The sequence below is a fragment of the Petaurus breviceps genome, unplaced genomic scaffold (genome assembly GCF_028583685.1).
Source record: "Petaurus breviceps papuanus isolate PSGF00001 unplaced genomic scaffold, PetGlider_PUasm1.0 229, whole genome shotgun sequence".
NCBI lineage: Eukaryota > Metazoa > Chordata > Mammalia > Diprotodontia > Petauridae > Petaurus > Petaurus breviceps.
This window is the reverse complement of record NW_027185903.1, coordinates 5422474-5441377: the sequence shown is the minus strand read 5'-3', so window position 1 is coordinate 5441377 and position 18904 is coordinate 5422474. Positions and strand designations below refer to the sequence as shown.

Genomic DNA, 18904 nt, shown 5'->3' with positions numbered 1-18904 from the left:
AGAAGACCTGAGTTTGATTCCCGTTTACTTCCTTCAATACTTTAAAGTATCCATAATTTCATCAACGTAGGTACCAATACCACAGAGGCAGATCTCCACCTCTCTAGACCTCAGGAAATAGTCATCATGACTATCTATGGGCAAAAAAAATTCATCACTTCCTGGCCAAATTTTTAGTGATAGTTCACTAAAACAGAATGAGGTTGGTCTTCAGACCAGCTGCTATCTCTTACCAAAGTCTATACTCCAAGTCCTTCCATGTAGGAAGACCTTCTAGAATTTGTCCTTAAATAGATTATAGAACTCCTAAATAGTACACTTAATTTGAAGCAATATGGTATCCTGGAAAGAGTATGGGCTTTAGAAGCAGGAGCCCTGATTTTTGGTTCTAGCTCTGCTATTAATAAGCAGTGAAACCTTGAGCAAGTGACTCAACTTTTTGGACCCATATTTCCATAACTACAAAATGTGAGCATAGCCAAATAATCTGAAAGGTTTCTTCCAACATTAAAACTCTATAGTTCTAAATGTGAAAAATAGTTAGGATTATACTTGCCAGAGTTTCTTTTTCAGACTCCTCTTTTTCTTGCACATACACTGGATCTAAAGTTATTGTTTCATCTATAAGGAAAGCCCGGATAGCTTCTTGAACCAGAGTGTCAATAGAAAGTATCTCAATATGGAAAGCTAAGATAAAGTAGAATATTTTGAGTCAGTTGATTAAATAAATTAAAAATATTTATTGTGTGTCAATTATATGCAAGACATATAGTTTTTCATTTAGGTTTTAATAACACTGTCTTTTGGATCATTGGGGTCTATGCCCTAGAATTACCTTCTAAATAAAATTGCCTTTTTAAAGGAGATTCTTTCTTTACATTAGTAATTCAATCCCCTGACATAGATTGGTACTACAGCAAAAATCTACCCTAGTATGAATAGTATTACATATAGCAAGTTTCCAACACAAAAAGCTATGGCTAACCAAGGACATAAACTATTAGGGGATAGAACCTAATTCACCAAGAACTACCTGGAAAAATGGAAAGGTGTTTGGCAAAACTTAGGTGTGAATCATGATCTTTCTATTTATGCCACATGATACTTCAAATAGAAAAAGACCTAAATGGAAAAGGTGACTATCCTGTAAAAAAAACATACGGATTGAAAAGAGTTGCCTTTGACACTTGTGGTTAAGGGAAAACTTAAAACTAAGGGATAGAGGCAATCATAAAAGACAAATTTTTAATTATTTAAAATGAAAGAAAACTTTTAAACAAAACAATGAAATCAATTCTGCAAAAATGAAAAGAGAAATTGTAAAGTATAACAAATACATTGCATCAAATATCTTTGATTTCTATTATTGTCAAATCACACAAAATTATGAATTCCCAAATATATAGGAAGTGACATATGTGTCCAAAAATCATTGACTAATAAAGAGTGGTATAATATTATGAACAGTTTTCAAAAGAGAAATTGCAAACCAGGGGCAGAGCCAAGATGGCGGAGTAGAAACAGGACTTTTGCGTGGCTCTGGCTTCCACCTCTTCCAATACATGTAAAAAATGACTCTAAACAAACTTAAGAGCTACATAATCTACAAAGAGACAGAGAGAAACAAATCTCCTGCTGAAGGAAGCCAGAGGGGAAGAGCAGGAAGGTGAAAGGGAATGGGATAACCTGATTTTCATTGAATTTGGCCTAAGGAGGGAATAATATCCACACTCAATTGGGTATCTTACACTACAGGAAAATGGTGGGGGAGTAGGGGATCAAAGGGGGGAGAACAGAAGCGAGGGCAGATTGGGGGAGAGGGTAGTTAGAAGCAAACATTTCTGAAAAGGGATAGGGTTAAAACAGAAAATAGAGTAAGTGGGGGGGCAGCATAGGATGGAGGGAAATATAGTTAGTCTTTCACAATATAACTACTATGGAAATGATTTGGGTAACTACACATGTACAATCTATATTGAATTGCTTATCTTCCCACTGGGGGTGCATTAGGAGGGAATAAGGGAAAAAAATCTGGAACTCAAAAAACAAATGCTTAAAAATTGCTTTTTTACATGCAACTGGGAAATAAGATACATAGATACTGGGGTATAGAAACCCATCTTGCCCTACTAGAAAGTTAGGGCGATGAAGGGGGAGGATATAAGAGAGAATAGATTGGTGGAAGGGGTATTCAGTAGGCTTGCTATTTTTGGGATGCAGGGGGAGTGTAGGAGAAATACAGGGAGAGAAAAAATTCTAACTCATTATCTTATGGAAATGAATGCTTAAAACTAAAAATAAATTGCAAACCATTAACAACTACTTGAAAAAAATTCTCCAAGTTTTTAATAGTAGGATAAAAGCAATTTGAAACATCTCTGAGGTTTTACTTAACACTCCTCAAATTGTAAATTTGATGTAAGATGGCACTAATCAATTTTGTTAGAGATTTTGGAAGACGGTGTTGGTAGCCTTTCAAATGGAGAAAACTCTGGAAAACAAGTTTGAATTGTTGTAGAAAAATGACTAATCTCTTAATCCCACTAGTGGTCATATATCCCCCCAAAGTGAAAAACATATAGGAAGGCACCACATAAACCAAAATATCTGTAGTACTACTTTTTGTGGCAGCAAAAGAAGGAGAAACAAAGTCAGTACCTTTAATTGGAGCATGGCTGAAAAATTGAATTGTGTCAGGGAATTGAAAACAATGTGACATAAGAAACGACAGACATGAAGAATTCAAGAGAAACATGGGAAATATCTGTATAAATGAATGAAAAGTGAATTAAGCAGGACCATGAGAGGCAAAAACTGAGAGGCAGCCCAGGACTATTAAGCTTAAGATTTACTACTTTTTTTTCACATAAGAAGATAGTGTGCCAAGATTATGGTATATTTTCTCTTATATGTGACTGGGAACACTCAACATCATTTTGGATAGTCAGTTTGGCAGAAATTAGATATTAAATTAAAAAAAAAAACTACCTTCTGCTAAAATCTTCAGACAGCTGGTTTTTCCACTACATGTTTTTCCCAGCATGCATCCTTTAGTTGAAAAGGAAGGAATCTGAGGCACATAAGTAATTTGCTTTGGAGGGTAAACCTTTTCATTAACTGCACGAAGCACATGACCCAATATGTTATTATTGGGAGGTATGGCAGACTCAGACATTTCTTCTGGGAGGGTCCACTCTCCGGTAAAGGTCTGTGACAAATGTAAATAGGAAACATGCTTAATGACTTATAGAATACATACAATATAAGTATTATATAATATATAATATTATATAGATAATATATAATATAAACAATATACGGATTATATAATATACAAGATAGTAACATATTATATGTTATACTATCAATTTATATCTTTAATTTTCTGAATCATCTATTTAATAACTCATAAGTTATTTATAGTAATTTTCATGCATAAAAATACTCAAGTAAAAACATGAGCTCATCATATAAAGACCAGAAAGAAATTAGAATGATAAGAACCTCATATAAAGGAATTAATTGAATTATACTACTTTTAGGTATGGATATGATAGAGAAGTTAATCAAAATGGATTCTGACAATCACTACAGAGGAAAAAAGCTGCTTATGGAAGAACCAAAGAATAGCGATTCATCTAATATCTTACACATAAGCAAAATTAATCTGACGTATTTAAAAATTGAGAAGAAATCAAAAGCTAATGTTTATGATTATACTTTCTATCAGTTACTTTTTAATTTGCATAGAAGTACTTGGAAGAATATATTAGTACAATCATTCAAATATTTCATGTTACCATCAAATTAATTTCAAACCTGTGATGACTAATAAATACAAAAGAGATCAAAATTAGTGTAATTTATAATCATACTTCCCTTTAAAATAGCCTGTGAATTTCACAAAAATATCCAGGAGGAAATATAGGAAAAATGTAATAACTTTTTTTTAACATTTGAGAACCTTTAAAACTCTCTTTAGATTGTATGAGATGAAGTTAGCAACTATGAATTGTGTCAGTTTCATAGCCCATTGATAAACTGACCTTCATGTAGCTATCTGACAGTAGAAACGTGAACCATTCTGAGCATATTTTTTGGAGTATTTTTTTTTATTTTGGCACACATAAATCAACTATTTGTTGCACTTTTAAATTTGTTTTATCCTATAGTGTAATTTCTATGTAAAATCCAACAAAGAAGACAAATCATGTCAAACAGTAAAATCATAGAAAAGGCTGGCAAATAAGCCCTGTTGACTTGACATATCCCACATTATGCCCTTTCTTCATACCTCCAACATTCAAATTCACGTTAGGAAACCAAATATTTATTAGTCTAGTGACTTTACTAATTCATTCTTACTTTTCTAAGATAATTGAAGCTTTGAGGTTTTTATTCCTCTCTCTTATTAATAGGCTCAAAGAGTACAAGTATTTGTTCATAGCAAATAAACTTAGAGTTCCTCCACCAACATGAGTTCCCACGAAAATCAAAACAATAAAAAAAACATAGGAAAAAAGAGCAAAAGAGATTTATTTTAAAAGCACTCACTGTTCTAATAGGCTTAAATGCCTTTAGCTACATTCTGATTTCTTTTAGTATTAATATACTCTAGTACTTATCATCTGTAACGGACACGATTAACATCTCCCAATCATTTTCTGAATGAGATTTCATTGAGTGGAGCTTTTTAAAAATTACATCAATTCTAGATATTTTTTTTTAAATGGTAATTTGACCAACAAAAACAGGACAATTCAACAGATCTTAATATCACAGGATTTAGAGAAAGAAGGGAACTTTAGGTTCGCTGAGGCCAATGATTTGTCATTAGATGACCACACAGTTTGATCCCATATTAAGCTACAAATCAAAGTTTCCAGTTGCATTTTTCTATCCTTGCTTATTTCTCTGTTTGGTTATTGTAGAAGGGATACTTATATTAACTGTTTAATAAAAGTAACATGCCAATTTCTCCAAATATCTATGCCAAGGGTGGGGAAACTGCAGCCTCGAGGCTATTAATTAAAGGCTATTAGGATCATTCCTATAGAATCTTTATTTTATTCTGTTCAACATACTTCTCTGACAATCACCAGTACTTGTATTCATATCATATCAACGTATTAGATATTAAATGCCTGCCTATTTCCTTGTCTTTATTTTTACTACAATGCCCCTCTTAACATCAGTATCTCAATATCTATTATCCAAAATTCTTGATTTAGCCAAGGAGACAGTGTTATAAATTAAAAAATATTGTGAATAGCTGTGCATATTTTCTTTGTGTGTGCCAATATCTTTGATATGACATAACTGGAGATCTGGAAATTATTTCTGTTAACCTGAGCTAAAGAAAATATTTATTAAGGAAATTAGTCTTTTAAAATGGTGAAACAAAATTTGTTTTTATTACTTTAATATAAATGTTTCCAGGGAAACAATTTTGAAGCCAGAAACGTCCTTAGAAATAGTTTAGTCTAAACCTTCATTTGCAAATTTGAAGACCAAGAAAGGTGAGGAGCTAGTTTACTAACATACAGTTAACTAGTAGCAGAGAGGATTAAAATCTAGGCTCCCTTTGGGCAGCCAGGTGGCTCAGTGAGTAACAGCACTGGCTCCAGTGTCAGGATGACCTGGGGATCAAATCCAGGCTCAGATACTTAGTACCACACCCAGAAATAACTGGCCGTATAACCTTGAGCAAGTTACTTAACCCCAACTGCTTTAAAAAAAAAAAAAAACTAGGCTCCCTGACCCTCAGAGAAATACTCTTTCTACAACATGTTGCTACTTATCATTCCAAGTTCTTTTACTTTGGGTTTGATGCTCTTTGATGCATAATTTTCCCCTTTTCTATACTCACTATATGATTTATTTGTAGACACAAAATGGATATACTTGCATTCAAAATGCTTACCAGCTTCTGATTTAATATTTTATAAATTTTATGCTTTAAATCATAAAAAAAGCTTTATGCTTTCAACTTTGTGCTATTTGTTTGATTAATTGTTGCCAGTCAAAGGCTAGGTAAGAAAGCAAAAGGATGGCGACAAAAATTTTTATGTACAGGCAATAGGCTATCTTAAACCTAAGCAAAACATAGTATAAGTCAGGTAGAAATCTGCTAGAAGGGCATTGAGTTCAAGCTGGGCTGAAAATTAAGCCCCCAAACATACTATTTAGCTTATGTTATATTTGATCTGGTTTTCTATCCAGTGTACACCCAGAAGATTAAATTATTGACTGTCTTTTGCTTCATTTTGACTGCATATGTACCGTCTGTAACAATCTTCCAGAAGAACAAATCCCATGCCCCTGATGGAATCAGGGTCTCCTGATACTTCCTACTGACACTTTGACTGACCTACCCAGAAACAAATGCCTGTGGATCTTTCACGCCCTCTCTCCCAACCCCTTCATCCCTATGTACACAGCAGGAAATACAAGTGGAACAAAGAATACAGATTCCACACAAGACTGAGGTCACAACCCTTCTCACTAACAGCATTCCTGAGGACCCCTATTCATACTCTGTCTTTGTCGATCTCATCTTTTGTTGGTCACCTTCTTGGGTCAGAGCCTCCCTATTTCAGTGAACATCTCACACCATAAAATCTCTGCCACCTTTGGGACTGACTTGTACCTGTATATGCTAACTGATCCTCCATCAGGTATAACTGTGGTATTTGTCAAACTCTTCCTACTTATGTCGATCACTTCTTTTTCTTGTCTGCAACCTGCCACAATATTCTGATTAGAGAGTTTCCAAAGCCTGTTCCCTTGGCCCCAGCCTAGAAGTAGCAGAAACCCACAGAGACAGCACATATTCAGAATGAGTATGTAAACTTGCGGGCTAAGACATGCATGCTCCCTCACTGCCCAGAATTTACCCAGCTGCACCACTTCATGATTGCTAAATAAGGACCCAGAGAAGCTGTCCTGCTTCTTACAGATTCAGCAAGATATAAGGTGAAGAGCGCTGGAGTCTGGGTTTGCATCTTGGCACCAATCCTCAGCAGTAAACATGGACAAGACTCTTGGGCTTTTCAAATTTGTTTCCTTATCCATAAAATGGAATAATAATATTTGTTCTTCCTACCTTATAGGATTATGGAGGAAGAGCTCTGCAAACTTTAAAATGGCTTATAAAGGTAAATAGTAATAATTTCTAGTAATCAATGCAGTCAGCTTTACTCTACCCTTGTCCCTATGCCTCTGGCCTTGGCATAAAGGCCTCTCTTAACAAGATTTCCCAATTGCTAGAGGGGAATATTCTGGTTTTGGACCCAAGGGCTTAGTCATTGACTCCCTCATCCATACTGCTGTTGAGAGAGACAGAGTTCATTTGGCTCAGGTTTTACATCTGAATTTGTGGAAGGGGGGTTTATTCAAGTACCTATAAGTCACAAAGTTGTGCTGATTATAATTAATAATTTTCAGTCACTGAGGATGAGCTTGCTTGAGACACTGAACTCAGAATTAATGGGCTTTCTTGATCTCTGGTAGACTCCCACTTGATCAAATGTTATCTGGAAAGGAGAAAGGTCCTAATGGGTTCTTTATAATTAGGAGCATGGGTGGGGAATACAGCTAATGCTCTGGTAAAACTCTGGTAATGTTAGGGATAGTCCTCAGAATCTGTGTTATTCTATAGTTGGTACGTGTTTATACTGTGTTCAGCTGGAGTGCTCTGTGAGATCCTATACCAGAGGTGGGGAACCTGTGGCCTTTTGACTGACAGAACAAATCCTTTAATTAAGGGGATTTGTTTTGTGAAGTTTAGTTTCAGTCAAAGGGCTGCACTTGAAGACCTAGAGGGTCACATGTGGTATATAACTATAACATTTGGTTCCTATTTTCTAGGATCCAGGGCAAGTTATTTCCCTATTAGAGAATGGCAGAAGCTGGCATCAGTAAACATGGACATTGCTTCTCCTATCTTCAAGTTCAGGTGAATACGGGAAATATTTTATTCATTACAAACTTGAAAAATTCTGGTACTTCATGAAGCAGATAAGTGGTGCAGGTAGATAAAGTATTGGCCTGGAGTCAAGAAATCCTGAGTTCAAATCTAGCCCCAGACACTGGCTAGCTTTGTGACTTTGGGCATTTAACTTCTATTTCCTCTGTACAGTTTCTTCATCTATAAAACAGAGATGACAACAGCGTCTACCTTGCAGGGTTATTGTGAAGATAAAATGAGGTTTTAAGGACAAGTGTAAATGTCACCATCTCCATCAAACTTTCCCTGATATTCTCAGCCAGAAGCACTCTTTCCTATAAACTTTTATCACATTTTCTTTATCCCTCTTTTATGAACTTATCATTTGAACTTCATATTGGTTATTTGCATATACATCTATTCCGCTCACCCCTTTATTCTCCTCTGAGGCTGGGGAACCATATCTTGTTTATTTTGGGGTCTCCTTGGCACCTGTCAACACAACTTACATAGAGTAAATGTTTAAATAGTTTTGTTTTATTATTATTGAAGGCAGTCTTCCTCTTTGGCTTTGGTTTACAGCATTTGAATTATGGAACTGTTTTCTTCAATGGGCCTCAGGAAACCCAAAATTGGCTCCAGAACTTATTTTTTAATCCTTTTGATAACTGATGCCTATGTGATAGAATTTGGGATAGGAGTACCTTGAAGGGGAGTACTGGTACCCATTTGAGAGCAAGCAACATTTACTATAAAATTTCATGGGCTGCTAGAATTTAAAAAATCCTCTTTCCCCTTTCCTTCCTCCACCCTACCAAAAGTGCCACCATCCCAAATGGAATAAGTGGATTCTATTTATTTTATTATTTAACTTTTTTTTTTTAAACATCTCACCTTAGCACTCAGGATGGCAAGACAGATTTTTTTTTCTTGTAATAGAGAAAAGAATCTGCTGGAAAATACAATATTCCCATTGCTTCTGACATTTGCCAGCTTCCTTAGAAGAACCCACAATGTGGATATTTTCAGATAAATATAAAAAAAATCCTATAACAGGAGTCTGATGTGATATGTTGGCAGCAAATTTTTGACAAAGGAACCAGGTAACAAACTGATCTTTATGCCTACTAGGACATATAAAAGTATGACATGTATTCTCCTTGGTTTAATTTAGTTGCAATGTCTGTAGGTATGACATAAAGAAGCCATGGAGGGACAATAAGGCCCCCTTGAGACACGATAATCAATCAGAACATTCTAGTGGTCTGTTATCAATGTGACACCTGTGTCTGAACTAAAGTCGTGCAAAAGGATCCTTAAGTGATCGGTGCCAAAGATCACAAGAGAGTATATCTTAATATTTTGTTTTTTACCTTTTCCCCATTCTGTGGTTATTCTGATTGGTTCCTTAAGAAGAACATCTAATTTTTTTCATGAACCTTTACCACAAAGCTTCTGCTGGAGCATTTGAAATAGTGAATCAATTACAGACATATAAAATCATTGCTCTGCCATGGTGAGGACCTTGTTGAAGAAGACCCAGTGAATATGGCTTCATAATTTTCTCTAGCTACATTCAGAAACATGAGAATGAAGGCAGTGAATTATGGAATTAATCCTAGGTTGAGATGGCAGAGCAAGATCTCTGATGGGATAAAGGGGCAAGAGACTTGAGAAAAGATGATGGTGTATTCTTGGACAGTTTTACCAATAGGTCAAGATCAGGAATGGAAGAGAGTATAACCAGAAAAGGAATAATGGCATGGGAAAGAATTGATATCTGGAAGTCATGGTGAGGATGAATAACAGTTTGGAAATTTCAGAGTTCATGAAAATGGCCATCTCTGCATGCAACTGTGGTAGCGTGGAGGAGTATGGTCATGGGAAACAAGGTAATTGAAGAACTTTGAGAGATTAACAGCATGAATGATGAAGTCTACTAGTATGAGCACAGGGGTTGAAGAGTAAAACAATCTATTAGCAAAGAACTGAACTCTGAGGAGGGAAGGAGACTGTCCTGGAGGTTGTTAGACAACACTTATTAAAATTTTGATTGAGTGGTAGATACGATCTGAGTGAACCTCAAAGTTCTCACTCAGGCTGCTAAGTAAGCAACAAAAAAAGTAATTAATTTCCTCTACCACAGTCAGTGAGCTGAAGGGTACGAGTCAAAGTATAACCAGTGCTAGAAAGAATAACCAGGAAAACTATTCCATCAACAGCAGGCTAGGTCTCAGCAAGTCCAAAAGATGGAGGGAACAGGAAAGGAAAATGTTTAACATGAAATCTGAGCATAGCAGAAAGTTTGGGTAGCTTTAGAGGGAGGCTGGAGAAGGCGGCAGTTTAAAGAAGTAGGGAATAAAGGCATAATAGGGGTAGGGGTGGAGAATGGGATTTGAATAATGACAACCACAGATATAGAACAACTGGATTTCAGCAAAGCATTTGAAAAAAAATCTTCCAATATCTTCAGGATAACAAAGAGTGATATGGATAGGATAATAATGCAGATAGCTAGATTCAGAAATAATTAAATGGCTAAAGCCAAAGAATTAATAGATTTATGACAGCTACAAGAGAGGCTTTGAGTAGAAGTCTTTGTTCTTGGCCCTGCTTTGTTCAACACATCCAAATCACTGCATTACATTCATTTAGATCTGAGAAGGACCTTAAGTGGTCAGATAGTGATAGATGGAGTGTTTAACACATTTTGATAGGGTAAAAAGCTGGGAAGACTTGTAAATATCTTGGATTACAGATTTGGGATCCCAAAAAATTTTAATAGGCTAGAATAATATCCTAAATCTAATAATGACATGTTTTGATACTTTGGATTCCCATGCTTTCCTCCATATGGGTGCTTTTATCATAGATACTGATTATAACCTATGTATTTCTGCTCATTCTGTGCAATTATCTGCATTCTTCCAAAAATCTTCTGCTGGGGATCCATACAATTTTAGGAAGGATGGGAATAAGCTGGAGAACATTTGACCAGGATCATGAATTGACAGAAGGCAGTATCATTCTAGCAATGTTAAGACTTTAAGTCCAATCCTCCCCACCTCCCCTTATTTTTCTAATGAGGAAATTGAGGTCTAGAGTGGTTATATAATTTTTCAAGGATAACATTGGGCAACTGGTGGATAATGGATTGTAGAAAACACAGTGGAGAGAATGTTGGGTCTAGAGTCAGGGAGACTCATGTTCTGGAGTTAAAATCTGGCCTCAGACTTCCTAAGCTGTGTGACCTTGGGCAAGTCACTTAACCCCGTTTGCCTCAGTTTCCTCATATGTAAAATGAGCTGGAGAAGGAAGCAGCAAACCACTCCAGTATCTTCGCTAAGAAAACCCCAGATGGGGTCACAAAAAGTTGGACACAATAAAAACAACTGAACAACAACAGAAAGGGTAACATAGCTAATAAATACCTGACTCAGGATTCAAAACAAAGTCTTCCTGATTCCATATCCATCTCTCTTTCCACTATGATATATGGTTACTGGTGCAGAACCAATCCACTTATTTCTTCTTGTCACCTTTTTTTTTTAACTCTTTCATAATGAAGTTTTGCCTTTTTAAACATAAAACATCTCAAGGTGCGTTTCTACAGTCCTTTGAGTGAGACTGGGAAGCCCGGCTTCTAACCAGCACTCTGCAAATGACACATTTAATCTTCTCCTGTCCTTGTGTGGAAAGCAATGGCTTTCAGGGATAGACAGTAATTTCTACTCTCCAGACCTCCATGCAGATGAATTAGGTGATAGAAGGTACATGGTCTGTAGATTTGAAAGGCCTTTTGCCTTTGGAAAATTAGACTGGGAATTATTGGGAGCAGGAAGTGTTTTTTTCCTTTTAATTTTTTCTTCTTTCTTTTTATCCTCAGTGTTATACAATGCCTAAAACATAGCAGGCACTTAATAAATGCTTATTGACTGACAATCCAAAAGAATCTACAATTCATGTCTATAGTTCATGCTGAGTAATGCTTCTACTTTACCATTTAGCTAATCTGGCTAAAGGGACTACATATACCAATGAATCAACTAATAAACACAGTTGTGGTTAGAGAGAAGGCGATTAGTTTCCCTAGGCAGGAGGGGGTTGATAAGTTATTGATGTAATTAGGTAATCCACCCCAAATCAGACTAACATTATTGATGTAATTAGGTAATCCACCCCAAATCAGACTAACAAGAAAAAAGTAAAACCACCCATAAAGGTGGCAGAACCAAAGTCTGAGTGATGCCCAGATCTTTGAAGAACAGGAGAGCTTAGCAGTTATTCCCAGAGTGTTTTCTGGTGTCCTCCCTCCCTCCCTTACTTTTCTTTTCCTTTCTCTGTTTCTCTCTCTTTGAATCATCTCTGTTTCTCTGACTCTCACACAAGGTAAGAATGCCATTTGTGACCTAATCACAGTAACTGATGATGTATGTACACACCTACATGTACATATGTGTGTATTTAACCAATTATTGGATGACATTAAGTCCATAAATGACATTCTTATCAAATCTGTAGAAGATATGAATCTGGGAGGCATGGCTAAAACTTTGTATGACAAAGTAATAAAACCTCAACTGATAACAACAATGGATAAAATATGATAGGATAGAATTTAATAGGGTTAATTATAAAGTTCTATTATAATTAAGTTAAAAATGCATTTTAAAGTAAGAGGGTCCGAGTTCAAATTCTGATCATGAAGTTTACTATCTAGGTAATCTTGGGGAACTCCATTATCCCCTGTGAGCCAAGGTTTCCTTATCAGTAAAATAATGGGGTTGGACTGGTTGACCTCTGATTTCTATTCTAGGTAATTCTATCTATGATTCTAAGACCTTCAGATGGGGGAGGTTTGACTAGACAACAGTTTGTATGAAAAAATCAACAGTTTCACATGCAGCCAAAAAAACCCCAACCAAAGCAACTATTGTAATTTCAAACCGCACTGGGCAAGAAATAGCATTCAGAATCAAGGAAGTGATAGTCACCCTGTACTCTGCTCGAATCAGATAATGACTTAAGTATCATGCCATATTTTAGGAAGAATATTAATAATCTAGAGAATACCCAGGCCAGGAGGGATCAGGAAGTCATGCAATCTTAGGAAAGGTTGAATAAGAAGAAAATGAATGGTAACTGTCTTCCAATATTTCAAGGCTGTCATTTAGAAAATGGAAAAAGTTTGTTCTTTTTGGCTCCAGGAGGAAAAAAACAAAACAAAACAAAACTAGGAACTGTGAGTAGAAGGAGCAAAGGCTGGTTCAGGCTAACTATAAGAAATGTAACTAACAATTAGATCCATTTAAAAGTTAAATTAATTGCCTCAGGAGGCAGCAATTTCCCCCTCACCACAGGACTTCTGATGAAGGCTGAACAGTCCCTCATTAGGGATATTGATCTTCATATAGGTATGGGTTGCACTATAAAACGTTACAAGTCTATTGCAATTCAAATAATTTCCACATGGAAGTGTTCTCTGCCCTGTTACACCTTTCCAGTCTTCATGTTTTCATCCACTTAATTTCTACTTATAGGTTTAGCCTTACAGGCTCAGGGTCCAGTTCAGTCTTCGGACAGGGACTCTATCAAACAGGAAGTTCCACATCAAGCCAGCCTTGCTGTAAATGCCACCTGACATTTATTGCAACACAAAAGTCAAAATAATTCATGTTTGTTATATTTCTCTTCAAAATTGATGATGTCAATTGACATCATTGCCTAATAGATAGGGCAGCTAGATGGCACAAGTGGATAGGGGGCTGGGCCTGAAGTCAGGAAGACTCATCTTCCTAAGTCCAAATCTGACTTCCTAGTTGTGTGACCCTGGACAAATCACTTAACCCTGTTTGCCTCAGTTTCCTCATCTGTAAAATGAGCTAGAAAAGGAAATGGCAAAGCAGTCCAGAATCTCTGCCAAGAAACCCCAAAGGAGGTCACAAAGAGTCAGACGAATGACTGGACAACAACACAACCCTCTTAAGAGGTGGTTCCAGTTTGAGGTATCCTTTTGTATTGTTTCATTTGTAAGTCAACTTCTGATGGCTCTTAAATTAGAAAAGCATAATCTTCTACATATCATTTGATGGTGATGCAGGAACTTGATTTAAAAATTAAACATTATGAAATAATATTCAGAAAGCTTTTTTAATGTTATTTATGATTCATTGGGGAAAAAAAGACTTCAGATTTTTAGTAGCCTCATTGATAACTATCTGGCAGGAGAAGTAGTCAGTCAGGCAACAGTCTATAAACATTTATTAAGCACTTGCTATATATGCCAGACACTGTGCTAAACACAGCAAGGTAAGACGTCCTTTAGAAACAGAAAAGTTGTGAGCATTATAAAACTGTTAATGATTTCAGATTTTCCTTATTTCAATATTTAAGGATTTATTTATTTATATAGGCATTCGTTCCACTCATACTGCAGTATCTCAGGGCTGGAAAAGCCCTGGTAGGCCACTTAGTCTAAATTGTATCTAAATAAGAATTTCATATATAGCATGCTTAATAATTGGTCAGTCAGCTTTTGCCTAAAGATCCCATGTGAGGGGGAACCTATTATCTCCCAAGGCAGCCCACCCTAATTTTGGATCAATCTAATTACTAGGAATTTTTCTCTCTCTCATATCAAGCCTAGATGCATCTCATTAAATTTCTACCTGTTGTTCTCTGTTCTGTCCTCTCTTCCTAAAGAGAGTAAGTATAATCTGTATACATGACAGCCCTACAAATACTTGAAGGGAACTATTATTCTCCAGGCTAAATATTCCTAATTCCTTGGACTCATGATCATATGACCTATAGAACCTTCACCATCCAAAGAATCCTTCAGCTTAGTGATTGGCCTCCCAGATATGGGGCAACCAGGGCAATGACCAGTAGGACCATTATCTCCCTTTCTCCAAACACTTTGCCTCTTGGTGTAGAGTAAGGTCATACTGGCCTTTAGCAACTGATTTTCAAGAGCTGCTGCAGTCCAAACCTTTCTTACTCAATGTCAAGCTGGTAATGAGGATCTTTGACTAAGGCTGATTTTCAGATACCATATCGGTGTCCATCACTAGGTCCTTACTCAAAACCTTTCCAGCTTAGTCTAACCAGCCAGAACTTTTGTTCTATTGGACTAGTTCTTTAAAAGACTAGGGATGCGACAATGTAATGAAATATCAAAACAGGACAATGGTGAAGGCTGAGCTTTCTCATTTGTCAGAAATCTTTCCCATGCCTAATCCTTTATACATTGCCCTAATTGGGTGAGCCACGAGATACACAATTACTTGATGTGTCTTTAAAAAAAATGAATGAATCTAGAAATAATGAAAGCAATTGATTGCTTTAACTAGCTAACCCACAGTATTTTGCCAGTCATCTTGTAACAACCTTACAGCTTATCCAGGACTCTTCAAACAAACTGTAAAATGGCCACATCATATAATTTACAAGGTAGAAATAATAGGGCATAAGACTATAAGCTTTGTTTTGACTTGTATGCTCAGATAAGATTTTATCTCAAAGAAGTTTAAATTCTAAAAACATGGGAGTTAGACATAATCGACAGTTTCCTCAAAACAAACTCTGAAATATAATGTAGGCAAATACAAATGTGCACATCACTTGCTTTATTTTCTTTAAAAGGAAAGTTATTTTTACAATTTGACCTGTTAACGTGTATGCATAAAGTAGGACTTTTGTAGACAACTTTCATTTTTAGAAAAACAGCAAAGGTAGTGCTGTCAGGTATTTACTTACTCCTAACAAAAGCTGATAATTTTCTGCAAAAGCAAGCATACCTGTTGGTTTAGGATGTGGGTAAAAAAAGCATATTACTGTGGTAAGCATTTTATGCGCATACACACACACAGATAGAGTAATCTTTGCTAAACTGAAGCCTGTGCTAAGTGCCTTGACTTACTGTTAAGAAGAAAGCAGAATGTTAATATTTTGCTGCTTTGGCAATAGCATAAAAGTAATTTTCACCCGTCAATAAGCACAATATGCAAAATTTCAGGTCAATATTTAACATTTAATTATCTTTTTTTTTTTTTTGCAGGGAGGAAGGCAAGGCAATTGGCGTTATGTGACTTGCCCAAAGTCACACAGCTAAATAAGTGTGTCAAGTATCCACTTTATTATCTTGTAAAAGACAGAAGTTATTTTGTAAACTGAGTCTGGGACATTCCATTACTAGTTATTAAACTTTTGATGGGGACATATTTGTTCTAGTAAATCGTACATCTACACCAAAATACTTACATAGAATATGTTCATGTAATTCTAGAAAATCAGGTTAATTCGACTTGAAGTATGATGAAAATTTAGCTCTATAGTATTTTAAAACATTTGTTCCATTTTCTCTTTCCCCCACTGTTGGTAACTTCTTTCTTTAGGGCTCAACACCATGGTGATACTTTACCCACTACCTAGTTAGGGGCCAAATCATCTTCATTTTTCTTTGTTCAAGCCACATTACTTCTTTTCTGAAACTCCTTCCCTTACATTTTACACTGGACTCTATGTCCCATGTCTCCTGTTGAGCTTTCAATTCTCAGTCTGAACTCCTGTATCCCCTAACTCTGTCTATAATTATTGCCCAATTCCTACCATTTTACATATCTTTTTTACCAGTTTAAATATGCTAATAATTACATCCTGATTTGTGTCTCCAAAACCCTCTATGGAAACAACCAACTTATTTTTTTCGATTTCATTACTGAACAGTTTTTAATGGGTCTACTGAAACAACGGAAAAGAAATTACAGAAAAATGAAAAAGGATAGTTTTACAACAATGTTAAAATTCTGAAATCTAGCCACCAAGATTCGATTTTTTCCTCCTCTATACTGAATACTTTAAGACCATGACACTTCTGATTATTAAATAAATTTCAAAATGGTGCTGATACAATGTTTCCACTTAATTACCATTGCAATTAAAAAGTAAAACTAAACAAGAAGGCAGGGGAGCCTGTGGAACTATGTTGAATCCTATTTAAAAAAAAAACAAACAGCACTAAAATCGAGTGAATACATCACAACAGAATATGAAATGTTAAAAAAAAGAAATTGTTTATTTAAGTAGATTTCCTTTAATTGTCGTGCCTTAGGCAGGTACCTTATATTCCTCATAATCATTGTCATCTAGTAAAGTCCTCTTGGATAGTTCTACCAGTTGCTCTGAAGTGAAGCGAGTTGGCAGGGGGTCAATGGAGGCTTGATCATAAAGTGGTTTCCCACTGAAAAACAGCTCCTTCCAATCACGCATAATTTTAATTGGAATAAGACTACAGAAAGAAAAAAATACAAAAGATACATTAGTGACAACTTAAATACCCACTCGAAACAAAGTCTTTTTGTTATCATGCTAATGTCATTCATTTTACTTCAATGGGCATAAATAGAAAGTAAATAAAAATGTCTATAAAAGATGGAAGATAACATCCCTTAGATTTCTGTGTGTTATCCATGGTTTAACAAATAACAGGGATAGGAGTGCCTATATAATGGAGCCAATTTAACTGAACAAAATTTGTTAAGCCTCTAAAAGTACAAAGCCCTGTTACAGAAGACGGGAGAAGAAAGGGATGTGCACTGATGCTGTACAATCTTTATAAAGCTTATGATGGATCAAGGGATATAGGAAATATGAGTATGTATATGTATGTATGTATGTGTGTGTGTGTGTGTGTGTGTTGTATTAGAGAGGTTAAAAAAAACAAAGCAAAACTCTTAAGGAAGGGTACATAGCCAGTAATGTTATTTCAAGAAACAAATACTTTTATATAGTTTTTTTCACAATTTGCAGACTGAAAATAATATTTTTATTAAATGTCAATTCTAATATACGTTTTTTCTCATCATGACAGTACTATATTAGCAGCTGCATTAGATCAGATGCTTTATTGAGTAATATTAGCTCTCTGTTGTTTATTGAAGAAAGGTCAGACTCCTAAGCCCAGCACCCAAGACTTCCCATAATTTTGTGTCATCCCACACTTTCCTCCTCCCTTCAATCCCCCAACATACTGCACTGAAGCCAACACTGACTCTCCATCAGGCCCTGTGCGTGCTTCCCCAACATGGCGCTGTTTCCTATTTCTTTTTTTTTTTTTGGTGGTAAGTTCCCTTTATTTATTTGTTTCCTATTTCTGTATTGTCCTCCCTGTTATCTTCACTTGTTATTTACATCCAGGTGTTAAGGCCCACATTAAATACAAACTTGACCATGAAGTCTTCTTTCATTCAACAGTCTGTAAAATTCTTCTTACCTCACTCCTCCAACCTCTTAAAGCTCTTTCGTTGTACTTTTTAAATGCAATAGTCCTATCTTCTTTTGTATATGTTATCTTTGTATGTGTTGTATTCCTCTGTCCCATAAGGGCAAGAACTATATCTTAATTTTTTTTAGCATCTCTTTCAACTTTTGGTACATTTCTCTGAATAAGATATGTATTTAATGAATGCTATTTTATGTTAGGCTTAAAAAGTAATGAATTTTAACTTTAAGGCATATACTGTCATTGCAACTTTCATAATGAAATTTTAAAACTGTCATTGGCTTCTATAAAAGATAACAATTTATACACTGCCAAAACCATTATTTAACACTTGTAGTCACTACCTTCCTCTTCAGTTATTTGATGAATGTACTTGCTTCTTCACTAAAGTCAGTTTGGGATTGTGATGTGAAATATACACACATACACATATCACTATCATTACAAAGCAAAGGAAAATATCTACATAGATCATATCTACACAATAAAATACATACAAGACCTGCGATGAGTTTCTCGCTTATCTGTAAGGCTGATATAATCTTAGCTCATATACAACAACTGTATTTCAATTGCCTGCTATCATATCAATATCTTTGTAGTCATGGAGTTCTTTTACCCATAGAATCACAAAGTTTCATAGAGATAGAAGATAATATTGCTGAGTTCAGAAG

The 18904-nt window shown here is 35.7% G+C and overlaps 1 protein-coding gene across 1 annotated transcript in view; it reads right to left on the bottom strand.

The window, feature by feature from the left end:
• The window catches only part of SPEF2 (sperm flagellar 2), a 221105-nt gene that overhangs the window by 103136 nt on the left and 99065 nt on the right, over nt 1–18904 (bottom strand). Inside the window, exons 10-12 of the mRNA XM_069096127.1 lie at nt 17069–17237; nt 2989–3208; nt 557–687 (exon numbers count right to left, since the gene is read on the bottom strand). Coding sequence (XP_068952228.1) covers nt 557–687; nt 2989–3208; nt 17069–17237 — 520 coding nt within the window. The remainder of the gene's footprint in view (nt 1–556; nt 688–2988; nt 3209–17068; nt 17238–18904) is intronic.